Source organism: Coptis chinensis, chromosome 4, assembly GCF_015680905.1.
Source record: "Coptis chinensis isolate HL-2020 chromosome 4, ASM1568090v1, whole genome shotgun sequence".
Classification (NCBI taxonomy): Eukaryota; Viridiplantae; Streptophyta; class Magnoliopsida; order Ranunculales; family Ranunculaceae; genus Coptis; species Coptis chinensis.
In genome coordinates this window covers 21,979,494-22,003,621 of record NC_141459.1, presented here as the reverse complement: position 1 = coordinate 22,003,621, position 24,128 = coordinate 21,979,494, and the positions used below count along the sequence as shown (strand labels likewise).

The following is a 24,128-nucleotide window of genomic DNA, read 5'->3' as shown; positions in this document are numbered from 1 at the left end:
TAACCGCTTTACATTATTATATGTTGTTGATAGTTGTTTAGTGAGTTGGGCATGTTAGTATAGGTTGTAGTTGATATTTAGATTTTGTCCGGAGTTGAAGTGTGTTCATACAAGTTATCTGTGTAGTGGGGAACCGATTGGTATTGGTGTAATCCCCAACAGATACATAGTTTATTGTATGACGTACAATTCTTGTAAGCTTGGTAAGTCACCCAAGTAACTCTGGTCATCAGGCTCGATGCTCGTGAGCAACTCGGTGCTCGACTCGTTTTGGGCTGGGCTCGAGCTCGCTCATTTAAAAATATGAGCACATTTTACAGCTCGAGCTCGAAATCAAGTAGCTCATGAGCTACTCGAAAACTACTCAGATTTTAGATAATTTTGTTAAAACACGGGATAATTGTTATAATAGTGTGTTGAATTATAATAGCTTATCACATATTGATTGCAACAATAATGTGTTCACCTTATAATGTGTTCATTGTCATATATCATGAGATTGTCTCCGCATATTATTTTGATATTTAGTAAGTATTATATATCTATTTTTGCTCACTTATATCTAGAATATGTTCGAATTCAAACTTATGCACAAAACAAATCAAATCAATATTGAAAACTTGTGATGGAGTTCGAACATATAGCTCTAAACCGTCAAGATCCAGAATCGAGAGCTACTCGGATACTTGATGAGCCAACTCGAGCTCGGCTCGAAAAAATTTGAGCTCGACTCGAGAGACACACGTGCTCGACTCGACTCGACTCACTAGATGACCAGCCCTACAAGTAAGAAGGCAAAGCCGCAAAGGGCCATTGAGACTATTGTTCTCTACTCTCTAGATGCCTGCAGATTTAGTAATCAAGAAAAATTAACTTAGGAGAATTAAACTCTTCTAGATACACATTTAAGTGTAAGAGTGTAACACACTTACAGAGTACTTAGACTGATAAGGTTACTCAGGTCAGGTATTGGCTAAACAAGGAGTTACTAGCAACCACCTAACAAAGTTAACATTTGGGAAAGAATTAATTTAATGAGAAAGAAGATATTGTAGGCCACTATAACTTACAATTCCGTCAAATCCTCCAAGTCAGAAACCTCATCTGACGGAATGTTACCCGTCAAATTTTTTAGTGTTCCAAGTTCCAACTAATGAGTACATGATTAAAATTGTTTGCCTGCTTAAACCCTTTTAACTTTTCATTCTGCGATAAAACTAAATGCCAACAATTAACAAAAAGAAAATTAAACTGATTTTGTCAAGTAATCACAATCAAATGGATTAAACCGTCATTTTTTAACATGCCAATGCTCCAGCTATCTGGAGAAGTTGCATGCTTTAGGAACTCTCTCTCTCCTTGATAACTTCTGTTCCTTCAACATCCTTCTCCACTCTTATTTTTTCCACACGCCGAAGCTCCCTCAGTTGCTGCGCTATCTCCTTGAGTAGCTGTGTTCCTTCGTCGCCTTTCTGTAGTGACTGAAAAGCATGCTTTAACAACTCTCTATCCTTTTCAATAGCCTCCAATCTCTTACTGAGGTTGGATATTTCTAGAGTTAAGACGGTGTTACCCCCATCTCCTACTATCAAGAAAAGCTGCAAGTTTAATGACTCGCAAGAAAAAGGAAACAACAGCTAGAAAATTTGCAATTCCAAAGTATTACCTCTGCATTCCTCTTCCAGATTAGATATGTCAGAGCTCTGCAGCTCAGAATGAGCTCCAATTTTTGCAGAGTGAATTTTCTTCAACACTCTCAATCGCTCCAGAATATATAATCTCTCACTTTCGTGATCTCGCAATGGGTCTTCAGCAATTCCTAAACAATTGTCTCCCTCTGATGGTCCAGTTTGATCAGAACTACGCTTGAAATCCTCCACTTCATAGTTTAAGTTAGCAGGAAGGCTACCACATTCAGATATCTGACTAAAGGATGTCTGTGATATGTATTTAAATTTGTGGTAATCATCGTCCGCTTGTGCCTTGCAACCTTCAATGTCAAATGCCTCATCACCCAGCCTTTGTTTGTAAACTTTCACTTCTCCCTCCAGCACCTTGATTTCCTCATCTCTCTTGGCAAGCAGACCCTTCATAACTTGAACGGCTTCCTGATCATACTCTGCCTGCTCCTCCATCATTCTCTGATACTGCAAGGCCTCCATCTGCATTGCTGCCTTCTCAGCTTGTAAACGTGTGATCATTGCCATAGCCTGGTTTGCAGCTATTGCAGAAGCACTTCTTTCTTCATCCAATTCCATGTACAAAGCTATCAGAGACTTGCGATCCAGACGAACCTGTTTCTTCAAGTGATACAGAATGATATCACCATCAGATTCACTTGAAGTATTGAGCTCCAAAGCATCTGAGCTCCCCTCTGATTTTTCAGGAAGCAGCTTCCGGAAAGGTCTTTCAAGATCCCTTGGGCTGGCTGTAGCAGAATCTGTCAATACGAAGTTCAAAAGTCTATTTGCTCTAACGTAACTAGGCGTCTTGCAGGCCTCTTCACCATGTTCCTGACTTTCTGTCAGCAATGGCTCCATAACAGCTTTGGTGTCTTCCTTGCCTGATAGCAAATCAATTAAAAACATGAAGAATGTATAATAAGTGGCACAAACCAGTAAACCTTCAATATTTTACTCAAAATTAGATAAAATCAAAGTATCTCACCTGTCCTGTCATCATCTTCAGGAATCTCTGATTCTGTATCGGGCAAAAATTTAAGCTCTGTGTATCGAACGTGGGGCAGTGGATCAACACCACGTGATTCCTCATTTTTGGTTGGAGCCAGTAGTCGGGGAGAAGGGGCAGGAGCTTTTGGAACACCACCATTAGATGCCTGACTCTGAATGCTCAGCGGCTTCAGAAATGACGTTTTAATACGCAAAGGCTCCCCACAACAAGAACACCTATGAATGCTGCTCTTTTCAACTAGTACCTGATCCTTCTTCCTTTCAGCAGGCAATCTCAAATGAATTTTGTGATCATCCTCAACCGAACACTCCAGATCAGCTCCTAAAATTCCCACTAGAGATCTATATGTTTCACGGTTTGACTTATTCTCTGTAGCAAAAGAAAGGAGACACCCTTCACACATCCGTCGAATATCAGATAGTCTTTGATGAACGTGACAGTAGGCCAGCGACGACACATCCTTTCTATGTCCCTCGCAGATTGAGTCATTGTAATAAAAATCTGGGTTCCTGCGAACTAGAACATGATCGATCCTCGTGCAAAGCAAGCATGGAAATTTCAACTCAAAAAAACGAGCGAATTCATTGGCAGCAAAAGCAAGTAGACCATCAATAAACAGAATGCTAATCAATATCCATTCGAGAATAACATATATCAAGAAGTATGAGGTTGTACCGAACCTATCTTCAACACATTGCTTGAACGATTTCTTCGCCATTATTAACACTCAACAACAAAATTACACCACATATACAATAGTAACTACAGACTATATATGTCCAAATGAACACTTTTTCGTGATATAGGAATCAATAAATGTACATAGCTAATACTATAACGTACAAAGAAAAGAGGATGATCAAGGCTGGTGCAGAAAACCAAACCAGGATCAGAACCTCTATGTGAAGGATGAGAAACAGGCAGAAAGGAGGATGGAAGGAGAGATTTTCTTCTTGTTTTTTTCAAATCTAACAATGGGTATTGTTGTCTTTTGGTTATAAATAGAAATTAGTTGCTGTTGTGTGGACCATTACCTTAAATAACGGTTCATCAGGCATCCCTTCTCTCCCCACCAAACAACAACATAAAACTTCTGCAAACGTGGACAAGATTTGCTTCTTTAGCCATTCTCGGTAGTCAAATGCGTTAACTTGAAGTTTCATAGATCAACTAGAGTCAACCATTCAATCAAATCTTATAGCCGTCTAGCTGATTGTTCTTGATCATCTTCATATGGTGCAAACGCATGCGCATTAAAATACCTCTAATTCGGAGTATCAAAACTTTAAATGTCTGTCCAGATGTTTTCTTCCAAATAAGGATGGCAGTAATTCAGCTTCTACAAGCTTTGAATTAGGTGGATCAGCTATCTTCCTTCTTCAAAAACTTAGTGCATGCAGTAAGATTGAGTTGTTTTTTTAATCCAGGGAAAAAGTGTCAGATTGAGCTGTTAAAGTTGGCATGCTCATGCGCCACAAACCTTGGGATGGACGAGCACCCTTGAACATAGACCAACTCTCTAATACTCGGTGAAAATTTTCAGAAAATAAGTTTGGATCGGAAAATGAGTAATCTAATCTGTTCCTATACAACTTAATGGCTATGTAGTTTCACTCTTGTTTTGGTCTTTCGAGTCTTGTGTAATGCCATTATTGATGGCAATACTCAATAGCTCTACGATTCAGGAGAGGTACTGGCGCTGCAGTTGACCTCTATAATAAAGAAGATGATTCAGACTTCAGAGAAGAGCTTTACTGCAACGCCATCCTGAAAAAGATGTTTGTTCTACACCATCTTAAGCACAGTCAGTCAGCCAACATGCCCATTCATTAAAAATTCAAAGAGTGCAATCAAATTCAAACACAACCCTCCAGAATATGACTGTGTCGACCTAATAGAGTCGCAGCTAATATTTAACTATATACAATACCAAGCAGAAAATTCCAACCAAGTTCTGCATTGCAACTTTTAAGATTTCGAGCAAATTAAACCATGGAAATAAGCCTTTTCAGATTCATATACCAATAGTTAATAAGGGTGTACTCAATCTTCTGAATGTTGGTTGCTGATTCTAGTGTTTGGTTAGAGTGAGAGAATACAAATTTCGAACTCTGAATTTGTGGTTTTCAATAGGTAGTCAACAATAAGAAGACGACTATTCAGCAAGAAACTCACGCTGATCGCTTTTTGGCTTTTTGCTGAATGAAAAGGGAGTTTGCTAAATCATTCAGCAATAGGGTGGTGCGCTTTTGATGCTGAACACTTGAAGAAATAAACACTACCTAAAACTTTCGATGCAGCTCTGAACCTTGAACTATCCTACCCATTACTACGGGTCGTCTTCAAAAGAGATCTTCAAATCTCGGCACAACCTCCAGTATATCTTGATCACTATTCTAGTTTGTAGACAGTACATTGGCAGAGATGTAAGGTGATCTGCACCCCTGTACCTGAGAGCACACATATATATGGTCAATCTTTCTGCTGAAGAAACAACAACAGAAATGTTGATATTTAGTTACTTAAGATTATCAAACTATGTCTTTCCCTAATTAACTAATCAGAAGGTACAAGATCATATATATGCTGACATAAAATAAATAGCTTTATATATTCCTAACAGATTAGGGTAGTTTGTATGTATCTAATATTGTCAAAACTTGTTCACAATTTTTCGATTTATCTAGCAGCCCCAAGTCTTCGACATGGTTAGAAAATGTATAGCGAATTGATTTTTGGGGTTTTTAGACCTACACCCACATTTGAAAAAAGAATTAAACTACCCCCAAAGACTCACTCGCCATCACGGTCAAGGCAGTTGAAATGTCTTGAATACCCTTTTTGTTGAAAATTACCAAAATGACATTGGTTTTGCAATACCCAATTTAAACTAGAGAATGTACATGACACGTGTCAATATCTAATTACTCACATCCAACGGCCTACATCACTCATTGATAATTAAGCCCTAAGCCTTGAGTTCCTCTTCCCCAACTAATTAAGCACCAATTTTGTTTGAAATCATTAAAAGTAACACTTTAATATGGGTAAAATGGTAGTGGGTGTTCAAGATTTTCAAAGGTTACAAGTAATAACCATGCATAATGACTTGTAAGAATGTGTATTAGTGTTTCTTAAGCTTGGGAGACATTAATGGAGATTATTCAATTGTAATGGTGATTGGGGGGGGGAGCTAAGTTAAGATTTGTTTTCTAATTGTCTTTTCTTGCTACCAATACCCCTCTTGTTGACACATGTCCAATGTATTAAGTGTTTGTGGCCGTTAGATTAAATAAGACGAGATGTCAGCACGTGCCTCTTCTTTATTTCTCAAACATAAAAATGGGTCTTGAATTAGAAAGTCAAGGGTTATTTTGGTAGTTTATAACGACAAGGGTATTCAAGACATTTCACTACTTTGACCGCGGATATAACGGTCAAGATGCGTTGACTGAGACGGTGAGTTAGTCTGGGGGGGAGGGGAAAGTCTAATTCTTTTTTCAAATGGGGTTGCAGGTAAAACAAACCCTTGATTTTTTGTGAGGATAATCTCTAAGGTGGGGAGGAGATCTTCATAAAAACCAGCTTTTAAGTTTTAATTGATCTTACAAGTTCACCATTCACCAATGGGCCCCTTGTAAAAAGAACCCAAAAACATCAAGATACAATATCATTAGAAGGCACCCGTGACAATAATTAAGGCGGATCAAACATGACACATCTCCTACTTCATAGAAGTTAATTAATCATATGGGTTTGTAAGGGAAATCTCAAGACTTTATGTGAAACTCAGATTCTTTGTTTTGTACATCACCTCCTGTATTTGAAATGTTTGTTGGGTTGTATCTAGCTATCATTACCAACTAGATAGCTACTTCTGTAACAATTTTATGGGAACAAATATACTTTCCATTGACAGGAAGTCTCAAAAATAGATCAGCTTGAAGGAACATTTACCTTCAACAAGTCAATAGGAATTTGGAGAAATCCCTGAAGCAGCAGATCTACTTTTTCCAGAATGCTCGGTGGAACAGGTGTCAGAACATAGAGAAGATCTTTGGAAGGGTCGACACCTCTCACAATTCCTGCCACAAAGGTATAAATATCACTGCACGAAAATGATACAAACTCCAAAAGAAAACAAAACTAATGTAGAGTAACTTAATGTATATTGTATAGTAGCTTGATACAAAGAATTTATATTATGGCTGAATTATTAGTACACATGTGATAGCCATCTAAAATCTATAGCTGGAACTTAGGAATTTCCTCAGCTAAAGATGATTCTTATAGGGCTGTAGATTAAGCGCAGAAGGACAACTGGGACAAAGAGAAGGAAATAAAGGGATACACTCTGTGTAGGTGAACTTTCTTAAGTACTTCTGTGCAACATGTACTATCTAGATAGTTTTAGCAAGAAAATGATATATAAGATACATGCTGCCAACTAGATGTAGGTAAGCGAGTATGTGTCTCAGTAATTCTTTTGGATATTTACATAATAACAATTTGAAAAATATGCTTTTGACATAAAGAATAGTTAACAGCAGTATAGTTTACAAGGGACACATGACAAATTGTCTGGGAAAAGTAGCAGAGGGTCATAGTTTACAGGCACACAAGGAGTGTTCAAGAAAGGGGCATACCAAGACCAACACACCAAGGGGTGCAACTTTCAGATTCACTTGGCTTTGCTGAACTGATTGCCAGGCCAACGATCGTTGCATTTAAACCACGGAAAACTTCATTGCTTGGAACCTAGTGCAAGGATGTGTATAACATTAGCATTTGAAACTATATAAAATATTTGTCACAAAGTATACAGCGTAGCCATTCACGATGCCATAAGCAAAACTTAAAAAACCATTTCAATAAGGGAATCCTTTTTCAGTTCTGCACTGAGATAAAATGGTAGAAAACAGACTTGCAGGTTTATGGGTCTTGCAAAATAAATTCCACATAGTGCTTTTTAATGCATTTGACCAACCTGGCAATGAAGATGTGTGACTTTGACGCTTGATAAAGAAACTTCATAAGGTGGATGAGAAGCCAAAGCATGAGCAAGTTCCTTGAATGAGGAGAAATCCACCTCACTTGGAAAACATAGCCTAAAATAAGAAATTATACGTAGGTCCCGCAAAAGCCTTGCATCTTTTTGTACTAACACTCTGCAAAGCAAAACAGAAAAACAAAATAAGAAAAAGGAATTCGCAAAAGTTTCAAAAATCTCATGAAAAAGAATAAAATAATCAGTCTAATGTGGAAATATGGTGAAGAAATAACAATTATATCTGAAACATTTACAAGTACATCGGTTTGTAATTTACATATGGTGTCCGGATAAACTTAATCAGTCTATGGCCTTCTTATCAAGACAGTGACTCTCACAGGCATATATTCGAGTGGTCTTCCATAAAGGGTGATATTAGGGGCACCGGTTGGACTAATGCAGTTGTTAGATGGGAAGATTTATTCAAGTGTATCCCCATAATATTTTGTTCAACAATTTTCTTTTACTAGCAAGTACTTATACTCGCTAATCCGGCTTCTATATGTTTGTGCTATTCCACAATCTTTGCCGATCAAACTTTTCCAGTAAATCCTAAATCAAGATTAATGAAACTTTGACTGAGCTTACATGATTTTCTTTCAAGTATACCATTGGTTTCCACAACTTTCCATATCTAACAAGCTTATCTAACCTACTTGCATGTTGCAACTTAAATCTATATTCCTTACCTACCTCTAAACGGCAGCCCACGATACAGCACATCTTCTATATAAGCAAATAAAAATCTTGGTAGATACCCCTATCGGCACCATCCTTTACTTTGTGCAAACTCGACATGTTTAAACATTTCAGACCTGGTTCCTCTTCCTAGAACAGTATGTACCCTCAGCAACATTCTAGCATATTTTCTTCCTTTTTTTCTTCCTATTGCTTTCTCTTTTTCTTATTTTAATTGTAAAAACAAGATACTGAATTTTACTAACAATGCATTTCGAGCATAATTTGACAATGTTTATCATAGTAGACCCCGCCACCTTTTTCCTTTCACTCTCATTGCATCCAAGTTCCATGTCCCAAATTTTCACTATACTCTTCAAAAAAGTATTTCATTTGAACTTTCGTAAGTTCTTAACCCTCACAAGAATGTAACAACAGATACTTTAATCTATCAGGAACTTCAGCTTTATAAATGTCCCATCATGATATGTTTCTTAGTCACAGCCTATTGACGAGTCATATGAAATAAGGAAACCATGTAACATGAGAATAACTGAGCATGCACAGAAAATTATGTGACTTACGATTGGTTTCTGGAGTCTTGACGTGCTGCATAGATTTTAATGTGATTATCTAGCACCTGGAGTTCCTCATCTAACCAAAAAGCCTGGGTTGGTAGATTCTTAGTCTCAGACGAGGTGCGCACCTGAACCACATGAGTGGGGGAAATATATCTCAACATCTCCACCAATATGTCAAAGCCAACACCTAGCAGAAAATAAACAATGAGAGAACTGGCATAAGGCATCTTTACAATCAAAACCATAGTCAGAATTACAGGAATATCAATCACAATTTGCTATAGACTTGGCATACAGAGAGAAGACGAACCTTTCACCCACCCAGGTGTATTCACAACAAGAGGCAACATTCGTTTTCCAGTATATTGATCCTCATTCTCCTTTGACATGTGGTATTTGGTGCGGAAATAATCGTAAAGAGAAAAAATACTATCCAAATAAGTTTTTGGATCCCTTTTCGACGATACATCGCCAAAGAATAACCACCTGAAAGAAGCACAATAACATACCTTCAGTAAGATGATCGATAAAAGTGTAGAAATTAAGTAGAGTAAGTAGAATATGAGGAAAAGACAGAAGTATGCATAATTTGTTGTTGCTACAAGTCACCAACTTTCTTCTAACCACTGACAAGAAATGACGTCCAAAATCATGTCTACAACTTGCCATTAACATTCATTAACAAGGAAGGGCATGCCACTATTAAGATTACAATTGTTTCAACACGTACTCACAAAAAGACATAACCAAAAACACTAAGACGCAAAGTTCCATCAACTAAGGAATCGGTGGAAGACGACTCAAATTTCAAATCAAACACGTTGTGTCTAAAGCTACAATGCTGTGATTGAATTTGGCATCCATCATTAGACCGAAATTCATATAAAGACGTGAACAGACTCCTAAGACTTAAAAGCCCATTATATAACAAAATTAATCAAACCTTGCTAAACCATCAGTAGCATTATGCCAACAACAACCATAGTAGTAACAATTTGGCATGTTAAACGTACCTCTCTGGGTCTTTCAGAGTTAAAATTGTCAAATCATCTGATAACAATAAAATTTAGTCAGATACATAGCCAAACAATCCAAGCTACCTCACTAACAAAACAAATTTACAAAAAAAAAAAATTACCTGGATCTTGTTTGTCAATAACACATAGAGACAGACAGCCAGGAGAAGTAAACTCTGGTTGCCCAACATCAGTATCCAAGTAAGCAACTTTATCATATCTACAAACAAACAAACCAACAACCAAATAAGTAGAAACATATCAGCATGGATTATTAATAATTAATAGTTTATATTTTATTTGGTCTCCTAATTGAAGGTTTAAACCCTAGATTTAGGTGTTTGATTTATTAATACATCAAAGCCCCTTTTCAAATGCACCAAAACAAGATAAAAAAACACACTTTAAGCAAAAAAATAAAGACGGGTTATATACCTTGGTATAAGAGTGGTAACAAGATGGCGAGAGAAAGTAGTCTTGCCACTGTTTTTAGGACCACAGATAACAGCAATAGGAGGTGGTGAAGTTATTGAGTCATAAGCTATTTTCTCTGCAGCCATTGACCATTCTTCTGGTATGTATATTGCATCTGTTTCTGTCATGCTTCTTCTTCTTTCAGTGTTTTTGCGCTCTCTTTTTTACAAGTACTGAAAAGTGCAGTTTTGTATTCTATGGTGCTGGGAGTTGAGTAGTTGAGACACGGTGTTTGTGTGAGAGGATCTTTCAAAAGCGTGTTACAAGTTACAAATGAAAATGAATTTTGCATGGTGAACTTTTAGTGCAAAATGACTGATTGTTTGAATTTTTTTGAAAATTGACAATTTTCGTGCGAAGGTAATTTGTTTTTTGGTTCTTTCGAAGTTGATGTTCTCTTACGCTCTTGTGTTATCCCCGATAACCAGAGGGCATTGAATCATGTATACTTCTCGAGTAAGCTTTCTTTTAGAACATTTCCCACTGCTAATATGAGCTGGAGCTCTGAAGTCATTGAACTGTATCCTTCAGCTTACCGAGAGCATTTTGGACTTCTAATGATGATAAATTATCAGGAAGTGACAACCATAGTAGTTCAAGTCTTCAATACATCCTATTGGATGCTCCAAGATAAACATTAATTCACTAGTGTAGATTGGTATAATATTTCGCTATTTGGGGATTGCAGTACAATCCAAACACAGACAAGAAGGGTGCCAAAACATTTGTATGGGAGCTCTGACCTCCTGACAACATTCAAAAAATCGTAAAAACCATAAAAAGTGTACACACACTCTAGGCACTTCAAGTATGGTCTACATTGTGCCAGACTGCAGGCACTGTGCTGCAACTCAACCTTGGTAACATTTTACACTTCGCACCATTATCATCTCCTAAGAACTATAAACAATAATAATAAATTACACAGGAAAACACTTCTGATTATCATTCATCCACCCTGAAATTACAGTTTTCCACCAACTAGAATCCTCGTTTCTCCGTTCATAAAAATCAAATAACCTTAAGGTAGGTGGTGTCAGTTGTTGTCAATACATAGAGCAGGTGCAGATTTCAAAGTTTATCTCTAAATAGGTTTTTGTTATGGTTCATAGAACACAAGGCCCTTTTTTTCTTTTTTCTTGACAATCTGTTAAAGTCAGAACAGTAGATAAGGTGAAGCACTTCTCCAGACAGTGACAGAATCTTAGGATCTGTTGATCTAAAAAATGAAATCATTAGACATATAATGTGGGGAATGAAATTATCCTAATGTGATGAATCTTTAGCTTTCTACAGATTTGTTGCAGCCCGCAGTCAGTTCAACAAATTCACGTACGAATTCCTAAAAAGAGAATGTTAGTTTATCTATTCAAAATTCTACTAAACAAAGAGACCACCAGAAGTTAATAATAAAAAAAGGTTTCCACATGCCCATGCAATTAACGTTAATTAACTTGAGAACAATATAACTGAAATTAACTGTATCTAAATTAAAACGAGAACCAGTTGCTGCTTCCTCAAGAAAGATTGTCTTGCAAATTCTACAGCTCTTGCCACCTGTAAAAAGGTGCATCTGTAAGCACAAAATTCTACTTAAAGCAGTAGCATGCAGAGGTATGGGAAGGTAAAAATGCTTACCCCAAATATGCATCGCATAAAGAATAATTCCTCCTTAAGGGAAACACAAAAAATAGACAACTCCAGGAGACAATATCATCCTGCAACTTTTATCACACCTATCTCATTGATCTTTGAGCTTTTATGCTGGAATCAGGAACAAAAGAAAATTTGTCTTAGTCAACTAAAAACAAAAAGCGCCTGCAAAGAGCAGATGACTTACACATTATGGCAAACGTCAACCATTTATGGATAACTAAGTGAAACTGAGGTGCAACTCCATAGAGTAAACAAAAGATACTTTTTTCTAGTTACCTTACTTTTCTTGTGTTTGTGCAGATCACTTTGTTCTTCACTCCCATCATGCTTTCTCTTCTGAAACAGTTAATAAACAAGAAGATGTATTTATGAGTCCAAAGGTAGTTTGACATTATAAACAAGTCCAACCACTTTTTCAAGATAATATATCCAAACACAGCATCCACAATGGCAAACCATTTATTGTACTTCATATGCATTATCCTCTTCGAACAATGGTCAAATGCGGAACAGGTATGTCACCTAAAAGTACCCTACTCTCACCCCTGTATTACAACTAGAAAATTCCTATCTATCCCTTAAAATTTCAGTTGCAAATAGTTTTTCACTCAAATGTTGGTAACGACTAAAAAAGTTATGCTATAATATTCACTAAAATATACATTCTATTGTTAGCACCCTTCCTTTTTTAAAATTTAATAACTTGCTGAGATTGCTCTTTTCCCACCCATTCAATGGGAGGCACTGTCCTCCAATTGCCCCGGATTAGGGAACAATATTAGTTTACGACAACAAAATTCTAAAACAAAAGGCAGCAAAATTTAGCCAAGACTTTACTACCCTCCCTCTTTTGCTTGGAACGTCTTTACATCTCACTTCCTTCTTCTCTCTCTACCCACAGGTATATCCGCTTCACTCTTCTCCCTCTGTTTCTAAAATAGCTCCAACTCACTGTACCTCTAGATGCTTATTGCATTTTCACCATGATTCAGCTCCATTTTCCCTAAGTTCTTCAATTTGCTTTTGGTCTTGCCCCCAATTTTATTTCACGTAGTGTCTCGCCTGTCTACTCTCTCGCTTAGAGCTGCTAATTTCCTTTGCAGCTTTATTTTGTTTTTACATATGATATTTGTAAGGTATTATCACTATCAAATTCACCTTTAGGTTTTAACTCGTAGAAAATAATACAAGTCCAAACCTTGTCGTGGTGTTTCTTTGAGGGGTCAGCACCAGAATCATGATGCCCACTCTTATCCTTTTTCTTCTCCTTGTCTTTATCTTTGCTACGGTCCTTGTCTTTATGACGATGTTTGTGCTTCTTATGCTCCTTGTCCTTGTCCTTGTGTTTTTTATGCTTCTTCTCCTTGTCTTTCGATTCACTTTTTGATTTCCCTGCAATAGTAGGAGTCCCCTTCTCTGCCTGTGGATCATAAATAATCAGACTCTCAGACTTAAAAGTGGAAAAATTATAACAAAAGCAGACAAGGTATATTTCTTACAGAGGGCAGATCAACAGGGGTTGTTTCTCTCAACTGAAAGGCCTCTCTTAGTGTATCCAAATCAAAAGGCTGTATATGAGCATTTGTATCCCTGGAATACATGCTACTCTGAACAAGCTGATCCAATTCCATCCCCTCTCCTTTCCTTATTTCAGTATCTCCCACCACACTGTGGAGATAGTGTGTATCAGAGACTGACAAATGAAGTGACTTCTTGCAGAAGAACTCATGGTGGGCCCACAACTTGTAGTGGTTTATCAGATCCACAGCACCAGTAAGTTCCCTTGGCCCTGAAAGATTCAAATAACTTAATCCCTATATAATATATAATCATCATTCAAATCAAATTAAATTATACTACCTCTTCCAAACTTCTTTCCATCTGGGTCCATTCTACGATCAAATATTCTGATACAACACCAACCAAATAAACACATTACACATCAAAATAATATACTTTCATTACAATTCAATATTAGAATTTTATTACAAACCCTGTAATTTTGACAGCTGGATTTTAAAAGAGAGGGAAAATAAATCTGAAATTTTTTTTTGTTGTTGTTGTTATGAGTTTGGTTTCGGGAGTTTTATCCAAAAACAGGGCTTTTTAAGGAGAGAGAAAGAGAGAGAGAAAAAAAAAAGAAGGGACACGGAAAGAGGAAAGATAAAACAAGAGTCCGATTCATAATCGCGGAACTTCGAGGATATGGACCCGGGTCCAGCCAGGCCCAATACCTGGTAGACAAATTATATATTTCACATTTGCAAATCTTGTCACCATTTGCTATGTGACAATTGTAAATAATTTGTGGCAAATATAAATTTGTTACTGTTCGTGATAATGTAATAAATATCGATGATACTGTGGTAAATATCATTTGCCCTAATTTGCAACTATTTGCTACTGTTTGATTGTCTAAATTTGTCACGGCAAATATATTATTATTTTCATTTTTTGTACTTTTAAAATATTTAAGATTTAAAAATTATAGCTACTCTTATTTGTAAATTTATTTATTTGTAAATGGTTTTACCTATATCACACTAAAAAAGAGTATAAAAGACTTGCCACAATTAAAAAAAAAAAAAACCAAAATACCAAAATGACATTTGATGATTTGGTCCCTCTAATTTGGTTGAATGACATTTGATGATTTGGGAAGTCCTGCATTGGTTGAGTTGTTTGCACAGGATGGGATACAAGTTGGTGAGCATTACAGTAATGTAATGAGGGAAGATGTTGCAGTGCATGTGTTGCATGAAGAGACGTTGGATGTGTGAAGATGGACTAAATTCCCTCAGACTATTCTTCCCTAGATCAAATGATTTTTGAGATTTCACATGTCATAAAATCATCGCATTTAAACTCATCTGTTCATTGGCAAGTATCCAAATATTTGAAGTGGTGCTACCATTGTCGTTGCATAAAAATGGCTTCACCCTGATAGACCTCCAATAACTTCTTCGTATTCTTTCAAGTTCCACTTTAATGAAGTTTAGCTTCACTAAGAATCATTAAAAACATATGCAAGTGAAATAATAAATAAATGTTTATTTGTGGAGTTATAAGTATCGGTTAAAGAAGGCATCCAACCCCATGTATGATGTACTCGGGCACTCATTTTAGTAATAGATAAAAAATAATACAAGAAAAAAAAAACACCATAAAGCAAAGACAATGTGAGTTTCTAAAGTGATTTCCATTGAAATAACCATTTTGTAATTCTATTCAATCTTCTATTAACTTCAAACTCTTCTTATTTTGTGTTTTTGATTCAATCATAGATTCATGAGTTGTGAGAACTTGCTACACATAAGTACATAAACCAATGACAAACACTACTTAACTGTCTCACAACTGAACATCATCTCATCTGTATTTAAGGGAAACTAGGATTAAGCTTACTCCATTTGCTTCATTGACACAATTTATCAGCACAACAATTATTGATAGATTTGACAACACTAACACTAACACTAACCCTAACCCAATCATTCTTTATGTTTTCAAGAAAAGCAAGTCCATAAACCAAAATAGTATTGTAGTAGCATAACCAAAATTTCACTATATTCTGCTAGTGGTCCTCCTTTGCACCCAAATGGTTTGTGATTGATGATTTGTATCTAGCAAAAAGTTATGCAACCCACAACAAAAAGTCCTCATCATTATTATCAAACAAAAAGTCATACAACCCACAACATGCACAAACTTGTGTCTCAACATCATGGTGTGGAGCGTGTCTAAGACACGCAAATATTTTATTCAACACACCAATTGTCCTTTCAACAACATTCCGCAAAGATGAATGAGGGAAGTTATATATTTCTTTTGCATTTTGGGCACCGTTGTATCTAAAATTACGTTGTTGGTCACTAATATAATATCTTACAACACGATATGGTGTAAGGAAGTGTGGAACTAGCGGGAACCCAACATCGGCGAGATAATACTTACCTATGTAAAAATATTAATTATAATAATTGTTGTTGAATTTTAATAATACTCCAAAACAGTTTGGATTTGAAATGTTTTAAAGATACATACCATGTGGTACAGTTAGTTTGTCCCCTGGTTGACTCACTACACATCTCAGCAAACGACCATCATTGGCGAAACTTTCCCAACCAATAAGTACGTTGGTGAATCTCATACCAAATGTACATGCCACTAAGATATTATGAGTAACCTGACCCTTTCGATTACGATACATAACTTGATATTAAGATGGTACGTAAGCTTCAAAGTGGGTGCCATCAATTGCACCCACAACATCCTAATTAATATAACATCATCAGTAAAAGAATTAGTAATTAACATTATGTGCATTAGATATATAGCTAACAAACCTGTAAAAAATGGTGCCAAGGTTTAGGTGTTCCACCACAGTCAGCTGGAGAGTTTTCCATGGTGGCAAGTCGTACCTCATCTTTATGTAGCCTAAGCAATGCATTTAAGACTCGGTGGAAATACCGATTAATTGTTTCAGTTGATCTAAAAAACTGAATCTCAAAAGTCCGATTCTTTAAATCGTGCCCAATTGTGACTAATTGTTCTTCAACCTTAACGGACCAACTATCAACTAACCCATAACCCTGCAATCGAGTGCATAGACGTTCAAATGTAAGTATTCTCATTCAATTCTTAACTGTTCGTAGCATATACGGTCACTACACCTGAACATTCGCGTAAAAACAATGTTTCTCTGAGCATCTCAATTTCTAATGAGGGCCCTAGGAACTATAACCCTTCGCTTATTTCTCCTATACCAATGGTACCACATCATAGTCTGCATGATTGTTAGCATCATGGTAACCACAGCTAATTTACAATCTTCGTCAGTCGACATTCTACCTAATTAAATGGACAATCATGCATAAGACAAATAAAAAAACATAGAATGAGAAAAAGCTAGAATGACAACAAGTTAATTTACCAGTAAAGAAACCAAATTCATAACCTAATAAAAAACATGCCAACTAGATTACTAATACAAGCGAGAGAAAAAAATAGCTTTATACCATACCAAAAACAACTACAATAAATCCAAATATGATGACTTACCCAATTACTTATTAAATTGAACAAAAAGGCATAAAACATTATTTGGGCATTCAATATTTGACTTTAGATACTTTTAATTTGGTGAGAGTTCTATATTGAGATCCCACATTGAGAGCATGAAAACTTGCTAAATTTTCAAACTTACTTGAATGAGCATGAAATTAGTTTTGAGAATAACACAGAGAATTTAGTCAAACAACTTCCAATTTATTAATCAATTATAAAATAATTAAAATAAAACCTAAAATATGTTAAACTAATGATCTAAAAAACAGTAAAATTAAAGAAAAAGAATAAACAAAGAATGAGAGATAGAGTGAGAGAGATGAACGTATGCACCTGAGTCGTCGTGCAAATCGATGAAAAGTAATTCGATCTCTCCAAATCAATCAAATAGAGATGTAGAGATTATGTAGAGAAGAAGATAAGGGAATATATACCACCGAACCTGTTATAGAGATGATATCGGGTTTTTTTTTTGTTGGTGGCAAATTGATTATTTTTTATGGCAAATTTCAGTATAAATTTGTCGCTGCAAAATTTACATAGCTCCCCCAGAGTAAATTTTGCCATCAAAATCGTGGTAAATCACAACTTATAGCAAATCCAAATAATATTTGCCATGGGCCGAAAAACTTATCAAATAGTTGCAAACAAATGAATAGTGTAGAATATTTGCATATGTTATGGCAAATAGGGCATATCAAACACAACCTAAGTTGGTATGATACACGTTACACAATTTGATAGATAGAGAAATGATTATTATAAAACGATCGCAAATGTTATGCAACGGTGTAACAACTTGTAACTAACTATGTAACGCTAGAGGTAGTCTGCCTTTAAACATAAAAACATTGAAGTCAGTGATGTGGTTTTATTTACTTGTGTTGTGTGTAATGTAAAACCTAAAGATCCCAATAAATAAGAGAGATAATGATTAGTGCAACAACTTCTTTCACATTTGATAATTTTACAATATTGCATTGTCTTATGTTTTGGTACACTCCAATGTCTCGAAATCCATTATTTATTTTGTTGGCATAATTGGTATATTAAAAATGGCTAGATTTTTTTGGGCAATGATTTGGTAATCAAAATCCAAGCAATACATACCCTACTCGTTACAAACAATTAAAAAAAAAAAAAAAACACTAAACCAACTCACAATTAAAAATCTACATTTTTATCTATATATAAAAAAAAAAAATAAAACTCCTATGTCAAATAACAAAATTACTTCACTCGCTCTCTATCTCTCTTGGATTATATTGAATAACACAATTAAAAAATAATAATAACATTAACGCATATAGCGCCACATTCTATTGTCTTGCTTTAGGCCACCAAAATGTTAGGTTAGGGTCGGCACTGCCTTGAAGCTAGTAACATATAAAAGTGATGTTTTCAATTTTGGCATGATGTTGTTCGAAATTTTGAGGAGGAAGAACAATCACTAGGAGGGGCAAGAATGATTTCCACGACAAGTTTGGGAGAAGTTTGAGAAAGAAAAAACTAGACAATATTATATTACTGATTTTGGGATTGAAAATAACGATAAAGAAAAAACAAATATATTACACATGTTGCATTGTGGTATTATTAGTTAATGCCTAAAAATAAACTTTCCATGAGCACTGTGGTTGAGGTTTTTATGGAAAAAATACATGACACTCTCAGTTAATGTCTAAAGATATACAACTTAAGAAGTTTCAGAGTAAAGGCACCCAGTACATGACACTTCCTATAAAAGGGGAATGCCTCACTTCACAAAAATATGGGCTTAATGTAACATTATCCGACATGCCATATTCACTATTTTTTTTAATCGTACTCACTGTTCTAATAAAAAACCAAGGGCTTAGAGGAAATGGGAAATTGGTCCAAAGCTATAAAAAAAAAACAATCACATTTCTATGCAACGCGTGCAAAAATGAGAAAGCAATGAAGACTTTTAAGGGCTTAGATTCACATCATAAAGATGTACACAATAGCAAGGATATGTCATTTACTTGTAGCAGATCTAAAGTATGGGCGGATGAAAGATGCTTTTGTGGAGTTTGATGAATGGAAATATTATAATGAGCATCATAATGATGACGATGCTTATAACAAAAGGGGGTGAGCCTATGTCTATGTAGTCTACGTCTATAGATCATCTAGATCTGTCTAGTTGGGCGCTATATCTATGTAGTCCTGTTTTATTTAGGGATATTTAGGTCTGGGTCCTAATAATAGTTGGTTTATTAGGGTTTGGTCTAAATTTTTTTGAATATTAGGGTTTATAGTCCTACTTTTGGTTCTTGACTGCAAGTCAATTCAGTTGAATGTGGTCAATTTGCTTATATTTTTGAAATGGCAATACTACCCCTCGCGTGCAACATCACGTGAATAAGTAAAAATATCACTGGAACAACACTCAAATTGGTTTGCCACATGTCATAATCTAACTATCAAATCAAAGGCCAAAACAATAGAGCCGTTGGTGGTTCTTTGTATAAGAAACCCATAGAGAAGCGGCCATAAACTGGAGACCCAATTCATCCAAAATAATTTGTGGCCTCTAAAAATTCATCATTTGCAAATATCACAAAAAAATTTGGAAGGAAATATGGGTGGAGCCTCTATAAGCACTTTTGTGGCGCCATAGGTACAATACCTTACTTCAAAACTCTAATGGCTGTAAAGTAGGACTACAGTCAAATTTGTCAAATACAATAAGGACTATGTCGTAGAAGATGATATTATTTCTTATATCAAATTCTAACATTTGTAAACATTTTTTTTACAGATATGTCAGCTATGTTACCAAGAAAACCACATAGCTCCTAAGTGTCTATACCTGAAAAAGAGATGCAATATGGAAAACTGTAGAGGCATTATGGATTTGCACAAGTCTGAAAATAAATATGGCAAAGTACATGAGTTGTGGCTCTGTTGTGATTGGGTTGAATGTTTCAATAAGGTTCAACTAACTACTGTTGAGAACCAGCTTCTTCTGCCCATTGAGAAGAATTAATGTCACACTTGTCATTAATTGTGATGTGTGTGGGCATGAGTGTTGTTGCATTGTGGGGTACCCATAAGGTTAGTTTGTTGTGTTTGTGTGTTTATGTATGGGTTTTTTAGGTATTGGTCCTAATAATGTCTGTGTGTTTATGTATCTCATATGTCAGTAGGATACTATGTCACAAGTTTCTTAACATACAAATCCAAATTTAGCATACAAATTCCAAACAAAATAGAGGACAAATTTAGCATTCAAAAGAAGTTAAACCAGAGGACAAATTTCAACCAAGATCAAACCAATATAGCATACAAATCCAAAAGTACTTCAAGCAAAAAATAAATCCAAAAGTACATCAAATCTCAAAATATCATGCATGACTGAACAACATTATGCCAAATATCCAAAATGTAACTATAACTAAAATCCCAAAATGTAACTACCTCTAACTTGAATTCACTGGAGGTGTTGAAGGTGTTGGTACATTGTCATCTCTAAATATCAGCCGATATAAACCCCCTAGTCCTCACTGTGGTGCCTTCTGTTGGTCCTCTCGGCCTTCTACTTCCTCCTCTAACACCTTCATCTTGTATAGGTGGTGCTTCTTGGATTAGAGGTGGTTGTGGTACTTGTGGTACACTTCCTCCTCTTGACCTTCTGCTCCTCCCTCTGCCTCCTTGTGCTTGTACTGGTGCTACATCATGTTGAACTTCATCTTGTCATGGTGCTCTGCCTCGACCTCCTTGTGCTTGTGCTGGTTCTACATCATGTTAAACTTCATCTTGTCCTGGTGCTTTGCCTCGACCTCCTTGTGTTGGTGTTGTTGGTGTTTCTTCTTGCAATGGAGCATTCTTTCTTTTCCTACCTCTCTTATTTGCTGGTTCAAGTAGATCTGGTGTTGGTTGCATTGGAGGTGCTACTGGTACTGCTTGTGTTGCTGCTGGTGCTTCTTGTGTTACTACTACTGCTGCTGGTGTTGCTTCATTATGGTCTTGTGCACCTTCAAATCATTACTTATTAGTTAATATATATATAACTTATGAAAACCACTATATGTATAACTGACATATTTAGAGTTACCTTGGTCTTGAGGCTTAATTCTATTGCCATGAACTCCTTTCTCTCTTGCATCACAAGTCAAGGTATTATGACCAGGTGTTCCACACTTTGCACATTTTCTATGAGTTTTAAGTGGTTCATCTTCCCCTCTAATTCTCTGCTTTTTTGGCCTTCCAGCCTTCCTAGTGTTTTCAGGAGGCAGAACCAACCCTTCTATGTTATCCTGTTAAAAGTAAGCAACAAAAACAACTTATCAAGCTAAAGTAAACAAGTTGATTCAAGTTACTAAATTAAAACATTATAGACTTACTATTTCTAGCCAATCCTCAATGCTATCAATTGGATAAAGATAAGTTGCATATGTTGCTCTAAATGCTTCCACACTAAAATATTTACTACAATATGATAAGAGCCCAAAACTGTAGTTTTAACCCCTTAATAATACTACTTTTAGACCAATTATGTGAGTAATAAATAAGAGTTGATGCTAATTACGTGTTTTTATGTATTTCAGACATGGAACTCAATTATGTGCAGAAATGCGCCACTTTGGCGATATAAAGGAGCAAAGAGTTGGTTGCTAAAAAGTTCTGTGATAAAGGCCAAGATTCAAGGAGACAAAGCCTTTATGAAGCCCGGTCAAAAATTGAAAAGTCAACACGGGCAGAAACAGTGCACAAGTCAGCAGAACTTCCGAAACCATATCTTTGGACTCAGGCCTCAGATTTTGGCCTACCTTACATTAAAACGACCGGCTCGGAAAGAACTTTCCAATGGTCCAAGCCTTGCTCAATCAGAGGAGCAAAAGTGGACGAAAAATCTGCTGAAGTCAAAGCCAATTGAAACGGGCTTTGTGGACTGAAAAATTGGGCTTTGGGCTCGATTTTTCGGCCCAAAACATGGCTCCTCAGCCCATGCACGAAATTGTGGATCTGGTCTCCTCCTTTACAAAAACAAGACTTAGCTTTTAAGAAAGATATAGTTAGAGAATCTAGGATATAAAGTATCCATTAAAATAGCTTGTAGATCTAGTTTTTGAATTGAATTAATTAAATTAATTAGTTTCATACATTGTTTTAGATTAATTCTTTGAATCATAGTTCTTCATTGATTAAATAAATAAAATAGTTATTTCTTGTTCATTTCGATTTTGTCATTTAAAATTGTTAAATCTAATTTTAGTTGTTGTTATTCAATTCTTAGTCATTAATTTAGTATTCAATTATTGTTTAGTTAAATTTAATAAAGTTATAATCTTTATATTACGTCTAGTTTTAATTCACATCGTAGTATAATTCCCACCATTGCTCTCATTAGACTTTGAATAGATTAGTCAATCTAGGAAACTTGAATGCTAAAGAACTAAAAGTGGAACGAACTTTTTACTCTACTCTATTTCGATAGAATTGAGAGTATATAAATCTTTGATAGTAACGCGTAATTAAGTTTAGTTTCACTTGCGTTTTGAGTTTCATCGTTCATTTCCTAGGTAAATTATTCAATTTTACGTTTATCAAATGGCGCCCCGCTGCCATCTTAGTACTCTTTAGTATTGTTTTATGTAGACTTGATAGTTTTTCAAAGTCCCTTACCCACCCACCCTTGTTTGGATTCTCACTGTGGTTGTCTGTTTTAGCTTTGCAAGTTTCCACGAAAAATTACTCAGAGTGCACCTGCGCCCTGGGCAAGCCAAAGTGGAGCGCACCCTGCGCCCACACGCCTGGAATCCCACCCTTTGGTTGAGCGCCACCTGCGCCCTACCAAGGCCAACTTGGAGCACCACCTGCGCCCTCACGCCTAGAATCTTACCTTTTACCCGAAAGCACACTGCGCCTTGCCTAGGCATATTCGAGCGCACCAGCGCCTCTTGAAACCGCCCGATTTCCACGGGGTTTGTTTGAACTTCCATTTCTTCAAAGTTTTCGTGTTCTAACTTGTTATATACACCGAAAGCACGCGTAAACAAGACACTATTCATAAGCGAAGCAAGGAGGCTTTCGGTGTACTCTTTTCTTCCACACCCTCGCATCTTACGTTAGAGGTTCATACTAGCATATCGGGGATTGTTTGGAGTGTTGTTGTGTTTCATTAATATTGGTTTTAGCCTTGCATGAGATTAAGGTCGGGCCGAAGAAAAACACCTAACGTAATTAACCGACAACGGCAACAAACAAGTCTTTCTTGTATACCACTCACTACACCTCTAGCTAGCATACCACACACACCACCTGAAGTAATGGCTGAAGAAAAAGAGTCTCCTCTCTCTGACTTTTACAAAGCCTTGAACGATAGCCTTAAATCTTGCATCGTTCTATCAGACCCAGTGGGGGATTTCCGAATCCCCCCAAATATATTTAATTTGTTACCCGTTTTTCATGGGTTAGACCATTGAAAGCCCTATCAGCACATGCGTAGGATTGACCAAGTCTTTACTACATTCCACATCCTACGGTAGGTGCTGAACAAATTAAACTAAGGGTATTTCCCTTCACCTTAGCTGATAAGGCGACGTCTTGGTTAATCGCCCAAAGCGCTTTAATTCTCATGGACTCGTGGGCTAAACTTGTTCAACTATTCATGGAACATTTTTACCCACCACTGAAGACCGATGAAATGCTTTCCAAGATTCATTTCTTTCGACAGAATCCTCATAAATCATTTTCAGAGGCTTGGAATCACTTCACCGATCTACTTATAGAGTGTCCACATCATAACCTCGCGAAAGACACGTTAGTTCATGCCTTTTTCAAGGGACTTCTACACCACCATAAAGAAGTCCTTGACATAATGAATGGGGGTAGTTTCTTAAGTAAAGGAGCCTCAGACACTACACCATATCTGTTAAAAAAAGACAC

The 24,128-nt window shown here is 36.3% G+C and overlaps 2 protein-coding genes across 5 annotated transcripts; both read right to left on the bottom strand.

The window, feature by feature from the left end:
* Positions 1-1,174: 1,174 nt before the first annotated feature.
* LOC147502612 (myosin-binding protein, putative (Protein of unknown function, DUF593)) lies at positions 1,175-3,643 on the bottom strand. Of its 2 annotated transcripts, none has more exons than XM_086607434.1 (3): positions 2,668-3,643; positions 1,667-2,563; positions 1,175-1,585 (listed from the first exon to the last, which is right to left on the bottom strand). In XM_086607434.1, the coding sequence occupies exons 1-3, from the start codon at positions 3,407-3,409 to the stop codon at positions 1,341-1,343; spliced, it is 1,884 nt and encodes a 627-aa protein (XP_086463560.1). In that variant the 5' UTR covers positions 3,410-3,643; the 3' UTR covers positions 1,175-1,340. The 2 variants fall into 2 exon arrangements, with proteins under 2 accessions (XP_086463560.1, XP_086463561.1); XM_086607435.1 differs by having other exon boundaries at positions 1,175-1,582.
* Positions 3,644-4,676: 1,033 nt separating this feature from the next.
* LOC147502611 (Pre-mRNA cleavage complex II protein family) lies at positions 4,677-14,296 on the bottom strand. Of its 3 annotated transcripts, XM_086607436.1 has the most exons (10): positions 12,129-12,194; positions 10,452-12,047; positions 10,139-10,236; positions 10,014-10,050; positions 9,311-9,486; positions 9,004-9,187; positions 7,679-7,859; positions 7,338-7,449; positions 6,649-6,776; positions 4,677-5,141 (listed from the first exon to the last, which is right to left on the bottom strand). In XM_086607436.1, exons 2-10 carry the CDS (start codon positions 10,616-10,618, stop codon positions 5,088-5,090), a joined length of 1,137 nt encoding a protein of 378 aa, XP_086463562.1. In that variant the 5' UTR covers positions 10,619-12,047; positions 12,129-12,194; the 3' UTR covers positions 4,677-5,087. The 3 variants fall into 3 exon arrangements, 1 of the variants encoding a protein (XP_086463562.1); XR_015221763.1 differs by lacking the exons at positions 4,677-5,141; positions 6,649-6,776; positions 7,338-7,449; ... (3 more) ...; positions 10,014-10,050; positions 10,139-10,236 and adding exons at positions 12,423-12,482; positions 13,345-13,566; positions 13,646-13,935; positions 14,007-14,053; positions 14,140-14,296 and having other exon boundaries at positions 11,411-12,047; positions 12,129-12,254; XR_015221764.1 differs by lacking the exons at positions 4,677-5,141; positions 6,649-6,776; positions 7,338-7,449; ... (3 more) ...; positions 10,014-10,050; positions 10,139-10,236 and adding exons at positions 12,423-12,482; positions 13,345-13,566; positions 13,646-13,935; positions 14,007-14,293 and having other exon boundaries at positions 11,411-12,047; positions 12,129-12,254.
* Between the last annotated feature and the right edge of the window lie 9,832 nt (positions 14,297-24,128).

What these genes read in the sequence shown, in the direction of transcription:
- LOC147502612 (XM_086607434.1), bottom strand. Translation starts at nt 3,409, where the DNA reads ATGGCGAAGAAATCGTTCAAGCAATGTGTTGAAGATAGGTTCGGTACA. An exon ending in TGAAGATGATGACAGGACAG is followed by an intron (nt 2,564 to 2,667) that starts GTGAGATACTTT and finishes ATTTGCTATCAG; the next exon opens with GCAAGGAAGACACCAAAGCT. An exon ending in TCTGGAAGAGGAATGCAGAG is followed by an intron (nt 1,586 to 1,666) that starts GTAATACTTTGG and finishes TTTTCTTGATAG; the next exon opens with TAGGAGATGGGGGTAACACC.
- LOC147502611 (XM_086607436.1), bottom strand. Translation starts at nt 10,618, where the DNA reads ATGACAGAAACAGATGCAATATACATACCAGAAGAATGGTCAATGGCT. An exon ending in GTTACCACTCTTATACCAAG is followed by an intron (nt 10,237 to 10,451) that starts GTATATAACCCG and finishes GTTTGTTTGTAG; the next exon opens with ATATGATAAAGTTGCTTACT. An exon ending in TTCCTATTGACTTGTTGAAG is followed by an intron (nt 5,142 to 6,648) that starts GTAAATGTTCCT and finishes GTGTGCTCTCAG; the next exon opens with GTACAGGGGTGCAGATCACC.